The 16,853-nt window shown below is 39.6% G+C and overlaps 1 protein-coding gene across 1 annotated transcript; it reads right to left on the bottom strand.

Moving 5' to 3' along the window:
* Nucleotides 1-2,655: 2,655 nt before the first annotated feature.
* FAM217A (family with sequence similarity 217 member A) lies at nt 2,656-12,139 on the bottom strand. The gene is given in 6 exon segments (XM_058176599.1): nt 2,656-3,526; nt 6,237-6,316; nt 6,434-6,502; nt 9,137-9,162; nt 9,265-9,328; nt 12,134-12,139. Coding segments are annotated over 6 exon segments (1,116 nt in total).
* Nucleotides 12,140-16,853: the final 4,714 nt, after the last annotated feature.

Here is a 16,853-nt window from a genome sequence, read left to right as displayed (position 1 = left end):
CCTCCACTTCCCAGGGAGAGAATTGAGATACTTTTTACAAGTTATGTTCCCCAGCTCACTATTTTTTAATCTGTGCTCCTCCAGTATTTATTATATTTGTATTGTATTTTTTAGTCATGAATGCAAGGTGGGGGGGGGGGCATAGGAAATATAGGATACTATACTGCATGGGTTTTCTGACCTATTGGTTGGGAAATTTGGGAGCTGAAATCCAAACACTGGGAAGACTCAAGGCTGTTGTTGTTTATGTAAGGTCTAATAAGTACCTGAAAAAAAATGTGCCTGAAGGCCAATCTTACTTTTAAAAATTACATTTTTATATAGATAGCAAACCTCAGTAGAAACAAAGATGTGACTGTGGTATTTAGTCAGCTCAAAATTTAAAAGAAGCTTGGGAAAGGATGCAAGCATTTTAAGAAGGTGACCTTGGTCTTTCCAAATATCTCTTCTGAATAAATTTTTAAAGCATTGCAGCACTATCTGGTACTGGGTTCTAGTTCATGAAACGTGAACATCACCACAACGTATTAAATGTGCTATAAGCCTCCTTATTTAACGTTTTTCTGATACTCAGTTTGAATAAAAAATATAGAAAAATATTTTACTGCTTATAAATATTTGGGAGGTGTTTTTGGAAGAAATTTGATGAAATGGCTCTTTAGAAATTTCTAAACCATTCTCCACATACCCTACCAATATGGCCAGCAGTTAAGAATGCTGATAGTTGCATCTTGGCAATATCAGAAGCATCAGATATTTTCTACTCCAGGTATAGCAGTGGAAAATGGGATAATCCAATTTCTATTTAATTAGGTTTAAAGGCACAGCACCTATCGTCACTTTCTGTTTTTCAGTCTATTTAAAATAAACTAAAAAGACAGCTCAATCATTTATTTTTCCTTGTGTAGAAATGATTACTGCCTTCCATGAAAACGGAAGTAGTGCAGAAAATTCTGCAGAATTCACACATGAACTGGTATAGCAACTGTTCAAAGTTAAGACAGCACCGAAAGAATGACATTTATGATAGGTTCTCAACCCAGTCACTGTAGCACCTCCACAATCGCGATTGTGATTTGGCAACTGGCTTGCAGTAAAATGGCTGCAGGGTCCTGGGCCGGAATCACCCGATCACCATTTGCAATCTTCCCTGCCAGCTTTCCACAAGCAAGAAGTCTAAAGTGGAAGCCAGCACAGAAGATTGCAAGTTGCTTTTGCCAACTTTTCTCCCAAGGGGACCTGCTATGGATTACAAGATCCCAGGGGTTTTGTGCTCCATAGCAGGGGTCTCCAACTTCGGCAACTTTAAGCCTGGAGGGGAAATCTGGGAATTGAAATCACCCAGGCTTCAAGTTGCCAAGGTTGGAGACTCCTGCAAAGCATTCTGCAACACTCACCGACACACCTGCTGTAGCCTGTCCACAGCCTTTAATCCGTCTGTGCCTCAGCACTAGGTCAAGGCACCCCCATAGCACCCATTCCATCTTCTCCTTACCCACCTGCCTGTGGCATCCCCTGTAGCATCTGCACCCCTCCAGCGCTTCTTGCCTGGAATTCCCACCTCTTCCTGCTTAACAAACAATGCAGTTCTGAGGTTATAACCGCAAACAGTACTGCTGCTGAGATTGCCACCCAAGCAATGCAGTCACGCAAGGTTGCCCTTCACAGCTACGTTGCAAGCAAAGGCGATTGTGGTCCTAGTTGAAATAGCCATATTGTATGGCTGCATGGAGTCCTCGACTTAAGATCACAATTGAGCCCAAAATTTCTGCTGCTAAGTGATACATTTGTTAAGTGAGTTTTGCCCCATTTTACGACCTTTCTTGCCACGGTTGTTAAGTGTTGTTAAGTGAATCATTGCAATTGATTAGTTAGTAACCTGGTTGTTAAGTGAATCTGGCTTCCCCATTGACTGCTTGTTAGGAGGTCACAAAAGGGGAACCACATGACCTTGGGACAAAGCAATGGTCATAAATATGAGCCAGTTGTTAAGTATCTGAATTTTGATCATGAGATCGTTGGGATGCTGCAAAGTTGTAACTGAAAAATGGTCATAAATCACTTCTTTCAGTGTTGTTGTAACTTCACTAAACGAACTGTCGTTGAGCATTTGCAAATGCTTTTTAAGCATTCCTGGGTTCTTTCTGCACTCAAAAGCAGATTTGGGGTCACTTAAGGGTCATACAGATATTAACGCTACTGAGACTCAATAATTTTAAGAGTTAATACACTGGTTGTAAAATGAATCTTAAAAAGGAATGACAATATTTTGTCAGTAAAGCAATAGCACTTTTCCTCAAATATAGCAATTTTCTACTCTTCAACTTAATGTTTATTCTCTTTGAAACAGGATGAGGCGATCACTAAACTGCAATATACACGTTTCAGATGGGTTATGATTCTAGATTCATAGAAGAGTCCAACACAGTAATGTCCATGAAAGCTTTGCCTCTAACAATGTCTATCATTTTATCTGTGCAAACAATTTAATGCCAATTTAAGTTCATCAAAGAACATAATCTTATGGAAGAAACAAGCAACTAAATCTTATTGCTACAAAAATGTTTCTGTTCCATATCCTAGACACCTCATTCCTACTCATCTACCATCATCCTGCGTTTGCTGCAAGTTCCCTTAAAAAGTTTTTTTATACCCTCAGAATCCTGATGCACTTAAAAAGTTATTACATGATGCTTACGAGGACTTTGAGGATGAACGTATAGAGGTTGCAGAATTTTTGTGACCATGACACTGTTGACAAGTGCATTTTATAACGTCTCTTTCTGGCCTAAACAGGCAACACAAGCAGTCAAGTGGCCTTGGCAGTTTTGATTGGTGTAACTCTTTTGTAGAAATCGAACGATTGCTAGCAGCCGAAACTGCAGAAACAGCCTCTCTCTTCTTTTCTCTTAAGATAGTTAAGTGCTGTAACCTTTCCATTTCTACAAGACGCGAGACAATTTTATCAAGTGAGTCATTAAGTGGTGGATTTATAGATGATTTCCAACTGTCAGATTTGGATAAGGACAATTTTTTTAAATCCAAATTATTATAGGGTGAAGGAAGAAAATCAGGGTATGGAAACTTATCATTTTCAAGCAAAGAGAGAGCATCTTCCTGGTCCAAGAAAGGGCCTGTCTGTATGTTAAGATTTAGATTTTTGAAATATTTCAGCAAAGCTATATTTCTTTTCTCACTCTCAGTCACTTCCTTTTCTTCTACTAAATACTTGTTTTCTGCATTAACATTTCTTTTTTTCCATTTCCATTTACTTGCTGAATGTATGTCATCACTGCTACTATCCGTAGCAAGGTAAGAATCTGAAGTGGTAACTTCATTGGTCTTTTTGAGAGAGTCTCCGTCATCTTTTCTGCAGTTTATTTCTAATGCAGTCTTCTTAGTTTCTGGGTAGGAAACAGGGTGATATTTCTTCGTGAAAGAATGTACCACTGGATTAGTAGTGGCCACATTTATAAGACCGTCACTGGAGCCAGATGGCAATTCTGCATCAAGTTTACTGAAGTCTCTGAAGAGAAAATGAAAAGAAGCTGAAACTGCGCTTACACACTGTCCTCTTTATGAAAAGGCATCACAAAATTGTATGAAAAACTACAGTTGCCCCTGAAGTGCCGCAGAGAACACTCTGAAATAAAGAGTTTACACTTATCTATTACTGTTTTTCAGTCACATGTATCAAGTATACATGTGACTGAAAATATATGGCACATTCATCTACTTCAGCGGTTCTCAACCTGTGGGTCGGGACCCCATTGGGGGTCGAATGACGATTTGCCAGGGGTCGCCTAAGACCATAGAAAATATGGGAAGTATACTTGCGAGTTGAAGAATCGCGCTCCAGTGATTGACTTCACAAGCCAGCTGCAGGCTCTTCAAATCGCTAGCCGAATTCGGCTTCAGGCGTGATCAATTAAAAAAGAGAGAAATCTTTGCTCTGATGTCTCCCTCTCAAGCCAGCTGCAATCACTCCCAATCGCTAGCCTAATCTGGCTTCAGGCGCGATAAACTTAATAGGGGAGGAGTCTCCGCTTTAATGCCTCCGTCCTCAAGGCAATCGCAAGCAGTTCAGATCGTTAGCAAATACGGCTTCAGGCGCGATAAATTCAAAACGAAAATAATTTTATGGTTGGGGATCGCCACATCATGGGGAATTGTATTAAAGGGATCGCCACATCATGGGGAATTATATTAAAGGGGTCGCAACACTATAAAGGTTGAGAACCACTGATCTACTTTATCACACTTCACAAATCAGAAGAACTCTCAGATGATAGGGTAGAATGTTGCTCCCAGTCACCACAACAGACCCCCAGCCATAAAAAATCATGACTTGGCAAATCTGAGTGATTCTTATCAGCAAAATGTTGTGCTCATCTGTAAGAACATCCAGGTCGGAGAGCAACTGATTCTTCATTTTTTTTAAAAAATAAGGTCATTGGCCTCTTTAAACAGCATTGCAGGATGACAACCTAACATCTTTTCTACTGCTTCAACTCTTGCATGTCACCAGGAATTGCTACAAGCTTGCCTAGAAATTTCTTAAGGGCCCACAAGAAACCAGCTAGGTACAGAAAGCACCTGGGCTCCATCATCTTAATCAGGCTATATGTACTGTGGAGATTTTGCGTAGCTAGTTTCATCTGGACTAGAAAGTGATCTGCCCTCCACGAATGATATATATAAATGCTCCTCATATTTGACTTACTACACACCTGCTCCAAAGCAAAAGTGATTATGTGAGCCTAAACTCCCAAATTCTGCTTAAACACCCTGAGAGCATGGCAATTTAAATTGCTCAACATATGGACTTTTAAGATTGCTATTAATTATTAACAATTGCTGTTAATAACGTGTTTCTCAGAAAATAAGACCCGGTGTTTTTTTGTTTTTGCTTCCAAATGAGGCATTAAGTCTTATTTGGGGGGGGGGATGTCTTTTCCACTGAGTGACCTCATGACAGCGGCACTGACAGCCCCGCCCAGAAGGAGCCGGTGTGGCTGCTGCTGGCCCACTTCTGCAGGCACTTGCCACTCGCACGTGGTACACCCCCTCCCGGGCATCTGTTTCACTGTCAGAGGCCTTTGGAAAGGCCTTTGCACCTGGTTGCATGAAGTGGGGTGAAGCGCACGGATAAAAATCAAGCTAGGGCGGGGATGTGGGAGGTGGAGCTGCCCTATATGCTCCGCACCTGCTTACTTTAGGACAGTTGCAGCCAGGCCTCCCACACCCCGACACCTGCCTCGCTAGCCCACTTTGGCCGCTTGCGCAGATCGCCTCTAGCCTTCGTTTCGCAATCAGAAGGCCTCAGGAAAGGCCTCTGCAGCTGAGAAATTGGCTCCAATTATTTTTTTTTATTTACATTTATATCCCGCCCTTCTCTGAAGACTCAGGGCGGCTTACAGTGTGTAAGGCAATTGTTGTGTCTTGCCCGCCCTCAGAGCAGCCGGGGCCTTCTTACCTGCTCCCGAACACTGAGGAATGTATGCCTCCCGGCCCAAGTCCTGGCTCCATGCCCACACAAACTGCAGAAGAAGGAGCATCTCCCTGCCCCAGCCCTGACTCCATGCCCAGGCAAACGGAGCAGCTAGACCCCTCCCCCTCCTCCATAGCAGGTGAGCCTGAGGAGGGTTTACTCCCAACAACAGCTGATTGGAGTAATCCTCGCATCAGAAGATTGGAGAGGCGGAGGCAACAGAAGGAAGGGAGGGGCAGGCCTTAATGAGTGCTGAGTCATGGAGCCACACCCCATGGCCTATATAAAGGATCTACTTTCTGGCAGTCTCTGAGTCAGGCAAAAGTCGAACTTATCTTGCTGAAGTCACTTACTGGTCTCCTGCCTTCTCTGAGGACTTTGCTAGGACTTTGGGCAGAGCTGCAGAGGCAAGCCTGATTCGGATTTCCCTGACCCAGCCGTCAGCGGAGGAGTGGGACACGACAGCAATAGTCTCATTCTATTTGTATATTTACAAAGTCAACTTATTGCCCCCCCAACAATCTGGGTCCTCATTTTACCTACCTTATAAAGGATGGAAGGCTGAGTCAACCTTGGGCCTGGTGGGATTCGAGCCTGCAGTAATTGCAGGCAGCTGTGTTTTAATAACAGGCTTCTTACAGCCTGAGCCACACCCTCAATTGACGCATGTGGTGCCCCCTGCCTCCGTTTCACCATCAGAGGCCTTTCCGAAACCTAGTCACCCGGACAATGTATTTTTTTTTACCTGCTGACAGAAGTATTGCCTTGATAAGGTAGATGGCTCCAGGAATGGAATTGCCCTTGTTTGTTGCTATTGGAATTCAGCTGAAAAATATAAAACGGTTTAAACAAAAATACGATTGGTATGCAACTTGGAAAAATTGTTGGAATTTAAGCATAAGTAATTTATATTATGGAAAGAGTTTTGCAAACATATACTACCTGTGTTGTCCTAGAATTTTTCGACGTGTTAAAAGTTGTCAACTGTTCAATTGCAGCTTTATAGTGGTCCTATAAAAGAACAGAGTCACTGTAATATTTATCAAACAAAACATGCATTATAAAATTCAGTGACTATTTTCAGCTACAGTATTGTTCATCCTGAAGATGAAACTTGAATACTTTAGCCACCTAATGTGAAAGAAGGACTCACTGGAGAAGAGCCTAATGCTGGGAAAGATTGAGGAAAAAAGAAGAACGGGACAACAGAGAATGAAGTGGATGGATGGAGTCACTGAAGCAGTAGGCATGAGCTTAAATGGACTCCAGAGGATGGTAGAGGACAGGAAGGCCTGGAGGAACGTTGTCCATGGGGTTGCGATGGGTCGGACATGACTTCGCAACTAACAACAACATGTGTTTCATCTCCAGCCTATACCCAATTCCACATGTTGGGCTGAGAAATTCCACAGATATGCAACTCCTACTTAAATATTGTACAATTACTTGAAAGAAAAATCAAGGCTTCCCAACATTATTTACCTTTAAAAACCAGAAGTCCAGTGAGAAGAAACTAACGATGTTTTTCTGTTTCATTTTCCCTTAGGATAATTTGAGATAATTCAAGCTATCAAGAGGCCGTGATAGCTCAGGCTGTTAGAAGCCTGTTATTAGAACACAGCAGCCTGCAATTACTGCAGGTTCAAGACAGGCCCGAGGTTGACTCAGCCTTCCATCCTTTATAAGGTAGGTAAAATGAGGACCCAGATTGTTGGGGGGGCAATAAGTTGACTTTGTAAATATACAAATAGAATGAGACTATTGCCTTATACACTGTAAGCCGCCCTGAGTCTTGGGAGAAGGGCGGGATATAAATGTAAATTAAAAAAAAATAGTTTTCCTTTTAAGAAAATACAGTATAGATTTTTTCAAATGATTTTATGTGATTCCAGAATTCAATAAAATAATCTGTCTGGAAAGACTTAAGGCAGATGATAGACAAATGGAGACATACATAAGAATCAAAGAGGAAGTATGAATGTCTAGAGATCTCATCCCACTTCCTCTCTAACAGTTTTTCAGAAGGGGATAAAGGCCTTCTGTTTAAGAGGACTTTTTTTTTAAAAAAAATCATTATTTTAAAATCATTATTTTAAGATTTTAGTTATTCAATTGCTTTTTCTCTGCTGTTTTATTGTATAATTATTTTATGATTTCATTTATTTTGTGGGTTGCTGGAAATCTCTAAAGAACGGGGTCAACCTTGACAGAGCCTGGTTTATATGCTGAATGGGTAAGAATCACGGTTGATATCACAGCAATGTTTATGTGCGGGAGACATGATATAAATAGAGGTGGGACAAAGATACTCCATCTGTTCTCCCAGTTTTGGGTGAAAGGTTTTCAGACATTCTTTAAAAAAAAAAAAAGCCACATTAAACCTATTTTTAAGGTTTATACTAGTTGTACTCTGTGTTTCTTGAGTCAGAATAGCATGAAACTGCCATTAATTTTCAACAGTGGTAGTCAGAAAAAGCTCCAGTGGCTACAAAATGGGCTTCGGCCTAGTATTAAGGTTTTAAGTTCCCCACCTCTCCTAGGCAGACAAGTTGGAGATACATATTTAAGGTAAAGATGAACAAATAAAATGTTCCTTATTTGTTTGTTTGATCAATCTGCGCAGCTGCCCATCTCAACAAGTGACTCAGGAGTTGAACAATATTACAATAGGTTAAAAACAATTCCAACTACGAATGCAAAAACTAAAATATACAGAAGCCAAGGAAGGTATCACAATCAACAAGGTTCCTTCACACAGCATAGGCCCAGAACCAGATCTTTTCAGCCTTATGAAAGCTCAGCAAGGTCACAGCCCTCCAAAAATTACAGTTATCAGTAAGTCTAAGAAAAATACTCAGTGAAAAGTCCTAAGTATTCTTTGGGTGGAATTCAGAGACCAGTTTAATGATGGTTAAAGCTGTGCTGTATTTCAATAAAAGAAAGCATAAATGAAGAAACAAGAAAATATTTGTGTGGGTTCAGCATAACAATTGTTGCTGAAATTGTTGGACTTACATGCAAACTACAATGATTACCTATTTTCTGTTGAAACAGCTTAACATAACCTTACTACCAATACTAAAAAAATTCTATCTCTAAAGCAGAAGGTTCCAACCACAGAATGTTTTAATTTATATGATTCCTTGCCAGCTGGCTAGAAATTATGACGAAAATAAGTTTGAGTCTTTAATCTTTACTTTGCTTTAAATTTCAAACAGGATTGGGGGGAGGGGCACAGAAAGGCTTAAATATATATTAAACTCTTAAGTGTCTACTGTCTGTCTCCATCCTCACCCTATCTCTTTGGAATTTTTCAGACTTTAAAAGAGTTGGGCTCAAAAACACAAAAGGAGCAATGAAATATTAGTTTCACTGAAAGGGAGAATTGACATATGGCTCTTGGGATCCAATAAGAGGAAGCAGCCTCAGAACAAACATGCACGGGACTACAATATTGTGGATAACTGAAAGTCTAATACGTTTTGTGGATGGACTGGAAAACCAAGATTTAAATGGTTCAGAGAATACGGAAGTCAACTCATACCTGAATAATGTATGCAATACTTCCTTTGAAATAAACATGCTGTCAATTTAGCATAGGTTGCTATAACATTATTAAAGAAGTTTAATAATTTTTGCCCGTACCTTGTAAAATGTGCTTGTAGGAGTACCTGCAAAAGAGCAAAAGTTACCTTTATTTATATAAATTGTTTTTTTAATTTCTTTACATAAAGAATATCTGCGCTTGAACGCACCTCCTGTGGCAAGCTTACCTTCTGGTGAATGAAATTTCTTTTCAGCAGAACAGTCAGTTTCCAGACCATAGACATATGATTCCTGTAATTAAACTCATGTTTAGTTTTGCTAACTGCATATAAATGAACCATACATTTTTACTTGTATTATTTTGGCAATAATTTTATTACCCTATGCCATCCAAAGTTATTCTTGAGTTTGTTACTCTTATAAATTAAACACTGCTACAATAGCTATGATGCAGTCTGAAAAGCATTAAACAGTCAATTTGAGACCGCATTTTAGGAAAGTAAAATAACTACATTATTTTAGAACGTGGAGCTAGCCCTACCTAATTATATCATCTCCCTCAAATTGAGTTTGACTCAATATGCAGACAAGTCCTTTGGGCAGGGGCAAGAATATGAAAATGGTTTGCCATGGCTCTATTCTGGATTTTCTTTTATTTTTTGATTTCACAGTCTAATTACATATAGATGATTCTCTAAATGGGAGTGATCAAGTATGTGATAATACAGGTGCATGTAATCGAAAGTCACATGAAATACAGCATGTAAATGAATTTGACTTATTCTTAGGAATTTGATTTATTCTTATGAATGTGACAAAATATTTTTTTCACTCTTCATTTTCATTTTACATATTTTTCTTATTTATAACTTCTTTTGCTATAAAATATTCAACATATGACACATGTACCTCTGAAAAAAGGTTTTCTTTAAAAACAATGCCCAAACCTTCAAAATTAAACCAATGTGCTTGGTTGTATTCAGCATAGTATTACAGTGTCTGCACTATAGAAAAGTATTGAGTTGTGACTGCTTTTGTTCAATTGTGATTGATATTAATACAGTAGTCCCCACCTTTTGCAGCTTGGTGGCCCGCCAGAAGGGGCGAGACGAGAACTGGTCTGGGTTAGTGGTCGGCCAGCGTGCACATGCATGCTTGCGACTTGCGCCCCCCCCCCCTTGTACGGTCTGGTTGTGAATAAGCCACGGCCCAGTAGTGGGCCGCTGCCCAGGGATTGGGGACCCCTGTATTAGTATGTATCAAAATAACAGGCTTCGTTGTTTATTCAATATTTGACTGGTCTTTCTTTGCATAATGTTCTGACTTGAGATGTGGGTATATTTTGCTTCTTCAAAAAGATAATGAAGTACATTTATAAGGCCATACACCACATTGAATTTGGCTTTAGGAAAGATGCTCCAGCAAATTTAGCAGTACAGATGTAGCACTTGCCTGCAAGTATTTAAAGCAGCCACATCTTTTCCTGGGATCGTATGGCAGTTCTGGTGGGTAGATGCATGGCCCAAAGAAAAGGTACAATCGCTTTGAGGGCTTGCAGATAGCAGGTGATATGTTCCTGCTCCCATGTGCTCTGAAACCTTTTTTTATAGCTCTAATTATATGACAAACCATCCATTTATTATTAAACAGCAGATATGGTATAGAATGGGTTCTGCATACAAGAATAGATTCATTTAATAAGAGATTGATGTACCTGGTGAGAGAAGTTGCTGATTGGCAGAGGTGTCCCATAAATACCAGGAATGGCTTCTTTTTTTTCCTTCAAATTGGCAGGTTTGTCAACCTGGCTTTTTTCACCCAGCCTGTATGTAGATGAGAATTAGGAAAGACACAGAAATATGCACATCAGGATGAACAAGTAATGAAAATAATAATAAATTGTTAATATAGGACAGTGCCAAATTATATTTTACAAGGTTCTGCTTGCAAAGTTAAATTTAAAAAGCCCTCTGGAGTAGTGAGAGGATGTAGAGAAATTATGGTCAGGAATGACAGGCTGCAAAGCAACACTAAGAGTGGTTGTTAAAATAAGATTAAAGAAAAGAAAAGGCAAAATTGAAGGTTTTGGGTTTTTCCTCCTAAAACAAAATATTCCTTATTTTAGCCCTCTGAGACATAAATCACATTTCTTCATGAAGCATACAAAACCTGGCAGGTTCTTGGGTTTCAGCACGGCAAAGGAGAGTCAAGTTTGAAGAAGTAAAAGGGCATTTCTAAAGGATTATCAACGTCTCGAAGTTATTTTGGAGAAAAAAAGAAGCATAGCTCTAAGTGTCTGTTCTTAAAGGCAATAGTGTATTTAGGTGGTGTGAGCACTCAGGCTGTAAGAAACTTAAATGAAGCAAATAAATCATAATCTTAAAAATGATTCCGAAATAGTAGAAGGATACATGCTGTCCAAAATGGAACATTTGATAATTGTTTTCCATATAATACAAATAGTCACATTGGACATTATGGTAAGAATTCAACGAACATTAAAAAGTATATTAAAGGATCGGGAAAATTGTAATGCTGCAACAAAATGACTTCTGCAAACATAGGCTTTCTCCTGAAACTGCTGAAAATAGATCGTATATTTGCTTAGGAACGAATTGGTAATAAAAGACAAGATATTGTATGTATGGTAGAAAAAAGAAGTAAATTAGATGTGATAAAAGTACAAACCCTACTTGACTTTCTTGGCTGCCTGAAAGGGTGAGAAAAAGATTACTGTATTTAGGAATGAATTAATTCAGAAAATTAGACTGCAGTGGTCATATTGACCGGCAGAGCTAGAAAAGAAAGGACAATATGGCATGATACTGTAAGTACCAGGATAATAAACCAGCAGCCCCAGATGTTTGGGATTATAATCCTTTAATATTTGCATGCTTGTTGGAAATGAGACTAGCTATATTTCTAAGTATGCAGAAAGCATTAGGTTACTTATCAGATGGAAAGTAAACCTTTAATTTTATAATATCTCTGTGACTATTTTTTAAAACACAAATTATGAAATAGCAGTAGATTAGGATTAAATATACTTTCTCACCAAAATACTTTTTACATTCTCATTTATGTTTGACTATATACCTGCATCTTAAACATTTTACATGCATGCCACATGTAAAAACCTGAAAGTGGGCAGTATAGTATGGAGGAGCTGAGAATAAACCTGTTCCTCCTTACACCTGTGGTTGACTGTGCAATGTTTGAAGCAAGTGGTCCTTAGACATATAACAATGAAATGTCAGTTGTGTCAAAGCAGTGGTTGAACTCTTCTTTCAATTATCAATTCCCACAGGTTGCCCTCTTCCAAGCCAGAGTTGCTAGCAGGGCTTCCTAAAAAAACCCAAGATTTCATGCTCAGATAAACCTGGATTCTACACATAAAAGACAATAAAGAAATCACTATATATTATAAACTAACTTATTTTTACCTATTTAATCATGCTCAAATAAACCTAGACACTGAACAAAAAAACTCAAGATAAGAAAAAAAACCCACATTTTTTTGTTACCTGGGTTTTTAATTACATTTTTACCTGTTTAATGAGCTTTCACACTCAAATAAACCCAGATTCGACAGAAAAAAACCTCCTAAATAATAAAAACACAACTCAGGTTTAAACTAACTAATAATATCGTACCACTATATTACTAATATTATACTACCTAATAATATCATGTGACGTATAGAAAAACATTAAATTTGAAAATGTAAAAAAATGAATAAATCTAGAGACCTAGGAAGAGGCAAGCGCCAAGCCAAGGGCGGCCCGACCTGGCCATGAGGCAGGCAGGAGCACCTCTCTTTGGGGAGCGCGGATCGCTCGAAGGGCACTTTTTGGGGGCGAGGTCGGGGATTCCCACCCGGCCTTCCGCCTGCGTTCCCTACCCTGGGAAGTTTGTGAAACTTCGCTGCGTTTCTTTCTTAGGAGGAGAAGCGGAGCGGCCGCTCGCTGGGTACATGCTGGGGCAGGACGCGGCGGAGCGGAATTTGGGCTTCGCGCCTTGCGCCTCCGTCTCGGCCTTCAGGGTGCGTGGCGGGCCGCTACTCGCCATAGAAATAGCCCAGTCCCCGCCGCACCCTTGCCAGGACCTTGGAGTTTCTCAAGGGCGAGGCGTCGGCCTCTTTCTTTCCCCCGGCGTCGCTTTCCCCGCGTCCCCTGGGATCCTTTCTGGCCGCTCGCTCCCTTCCTAATCCTGATGGGGCACATCCAGTTGGCCTCTCGGGAGGAAAGAGCAACGGGAAAAGGTAGACTCCTGGGTCGAGGCAGCCCTGCTCTAGTGGTGTGAGATGCTCCCTTCGCTTGGTTAGCTGGGTCATAATGAAGGCAAGTGTAGTGGTTGTCCCTGACGCGGTGTGGGGATTGTGCGGTGGAGGGATATAATGCATTGCGTGGTTTTTATAGGCGCCTTCAGCTCTGGGGAGCCTGTTTGCATTTGGCGGGGAAGACTTGACTCTACTTAAAATCTGTGCCATAATCTTTGGAGATTGTGGGACGACAATGTTTCCTTGTTTTTTCCTAGAACAGATTAGCTCATGCTAGTTTTTCTGAAGCTATGCGGCGTTTTTTTTTCTCCTGCCAACCCCTTCTTTTTAAAAACCAAAATGAAGAGTTTGCGGAACGTTTTATGAATCTGCGATTTAGCAGAGGTGACTTTTTGAAATTCTAACTTTTGTTACAGTAAGTCAGAGTTGGAAACGTATTAAGGCTTGTGTGCTTGATTCTGTTTGTAGATGCTTTGTGCTACTGCATAGATCGTTATAATGCGATAATGCAAGTTTGTTAAGTGATATCAAATACTACTACTAATATATTTCCCTTCTTATATAGGGCAAGTGGAAAATCTTGGGCAGAAATTTATAAGGCTTGATGTGAAGACTGAACCAGACAATGAAAATCCAAAATGATGTCTTTGCCACTGCAGTTGATAAGCTGTAACACAGAGCTGTGAATCAGTGTGAAAGAGAAATGTTCTTTAATAGTTTTTTTTATTTTTAATATTGTCTCTGATAAAGCTTACTTTTCAGTTTATGTATTTATTCTATATTCTAATAGTTAGTAGTTCAGTGACAGGATATGTGTCAGTAGCTTGTTTATAATGTTAATTTTTCTGTCTCAGGGATATAAGTGAGGAATGGGATAATCTATTTTAATTGGAAGCCACATCTATTATCACTTCCTGTTTTTCTGTCTACTTAAAATTAACTAAAAGGAACCCTGCTCAATCATTTTTTTCCAGGTGTAGAAATTATTATGATTGCCTTCCTGTGAAAATAATGTAGATGGGCTACTGAATTCATACAAGAACTTGCATGCAGGTTAAAAAAAGGTAAAGGTTCCCCTCGGACATACGTGCTAGTCGTTCCCGACTCTAGGAGGCGGTGCTCATCTCCGTTTCAAAGCCGCAGAGCCAGCGCTGTCCAAAGACGTCTCCGTGGTCATGTGGCTGGCATGTCTAAACGCCAAAGGCACATGGAATGCTGTTACCTTCCCACCAAAGGTGGTCCCTATTCTTCTACTTGCATTTTTACGTGCTTTCGAATTGCTAGGTTGGCAGAAGCTGGGACAAGTAACGGGAGCTCACTCCATTACGCGGCACTAGGGATTTGAACCGCTGAACAGCCGACCTTCTGATCAACAAGCTCAGCGTCTTAGCCATTGAGCCACCGCATCCACATTACATACATACATACATACATACATAATACATACATACATACATATGCATGTATATATACATTCACATACAGGTAGTAACTGTTTAAAGTTATAGTAGCACTGAATGAGTGACATTTATGCCGATCCTCAAAATTCCAAATGTTGCAGCACCCCCCACAGTCATGCGATCATAATTCTGCTGCTTGGCAACCACGTCACACTTAAGATGGTTGCAGTGGCTGTTTCACCTGCCTCTCCTATATAGGGACATGTTTTCTTGGTCACTCCTGCCCATTTAATTGTATAGCCTTTAGCAATTTTTAATGGGTTTTTTTCCTCTTAAATTCAACATATATTGTTATGGATAGACAAATGTAAAGGCAAAGATACAGTTACAGGAGTTTTTGTGGACCTGAATATGGGAAAAAAATTTAAAAAAATGTCACTAGCCTGGACTCTCCCTTTACCAAGTCAGCTAAATGAACAATGATAGAAGAACACTTTGCACAAAAAGGATTTGTAGGTAAAATAAATGCTCCTTTTATTTCAAACAAATTTGATGTGTTAGAATTGGGCCTTCAAAGAGAATTAGAAAAAACAACTGCTGTCAGTTTGTCAGTTTAGTTATTAGTTAGGGCAGGATTGTCAAACTCCTGGCCCATGGGCCAGATGCGTCACACACTGGCCACACCCGGTTTAGCGAAGGGGGAAAAAGTCCTGATATGTCACGTGACACCACTGTGGCAACATGAGTTTGACACCCCTGAGTTAGGGAAAAACTAAATAGGAGTCATTATACCTTCATTTGGGTATCTTTATTACAACTAATTAGTCCATCTATCAGCCTCTGGGGAATTAAAAACAAGCTTAAAGGCAAAACCAAAATCGGAAGGAGAGGCTTCTCTGGAAATACTCAACAGACCATTTATTTACTTTTTATTTATTTGTTTTTGTATTAAATTTATATGCTACCGTTCTCACTGTTGAGCAACTCTGGGGAGCTTGCATTGACAAAACAATGCCAGTTTACAGGATTAATATATCATCAATCACCAGGATTTTATGACTCGAACTACAAAATGTAGATGCAGTCTGAGCAAAGCAAAGTGAAATTAGCAATTTTTGTGACTTGAAAACTATGTTGTTATTACTGTATGTTTATCAATTATACTCAATTTTAACTACATGGTAATATTTAGATAGTAATATTTAGTGCTGTAAAACACCAATCATTGCATTATTAAGAAAATACATGCTAATTTTGTGACTTTATTTCACTAACAAGAAACTCAAATAATTCCTTAAATAAGACTGTTTCTTTCAGCCAAAAAGAAATAAAATCCTTCCCCTCATGGAAACGATGTCATCTAACAACAGGAAAACAAAATTTCTGCATGGAGTTCCATCTATGAAGTAAGAACTCTATAGATCCTGGATGTTGATCATGGCCATATTTATTTTTATTTCAACAACTTTTACATGTTCTTCAATTTTGCCAAAATAAGCACCAAATGGAGGCAGGGTGTGTGTGGGGGGTTAAAGCATTTGCCAGGAATTGGAGTGAGGAAGCAGCCCCCTCTCCTTCATTCCTCTTGACTACATGATCAAGATGCAAACCTACCTCGGTACACAAAATTGGAAACTTGCTGCAGTACTTAGACCAATCCTGCGCTCCCTCAGGCCTCAGATTTGAGGAGATGAATCACCTTTCACCTATATCTTGCATCTTTTATGAGCACTCTTGGTACCTATTGCCGTGGTTGAGAAATTGTGCATTTAAACCCAATTTTTAGAAGTCTTTTTGCAAAGGGAACTACTAAAATATTTTAAAAGAACCAGCATAAATCGATTTTCTGGAAAACCAGCTAGAAAAACATTTCAGTATTGTGAAACTGCATAAAAGCTTCTTCCAAAAATTATTCATCTGCTTTTTGTTGTTAGGCATGAGCTTAAATGGACTACAGAGATGGTAGAGGACAGGAAGGCCTGGAGGAACGTTTTCCATGGGGGTCTGGGGGTAAAGCTTATCCTCTCCGAATTAATAGGCTTATTCATTTGATCTGACTTACTCATTGAAACGTCATGCTAATTCTTGGAAATCCAATTAATCATATCAAGTCAGCAGTGCCATTAAATATATTTTG

Source organism: Ahaetulla prasina, chromosome 3 (genome assembly GCF_028640845.1).
Source record: "Ahaetulla prasina isolate Xishuangbanna chromosome 3, ASM2864084v1, whole genome shotgun sequence".
NCBI classification, from domain to species: Eukaryota; Metazoa; Chordata; class Lepidosauria; order Squamata; family Colubridae; genus Ahaetulla; species Ahaetulla prasina.
The sequence above is the reverse complement of the archived record's forward strand: the minus strand, read 5'-3'. Positions and strand labels throughout refer to the sequence as shown.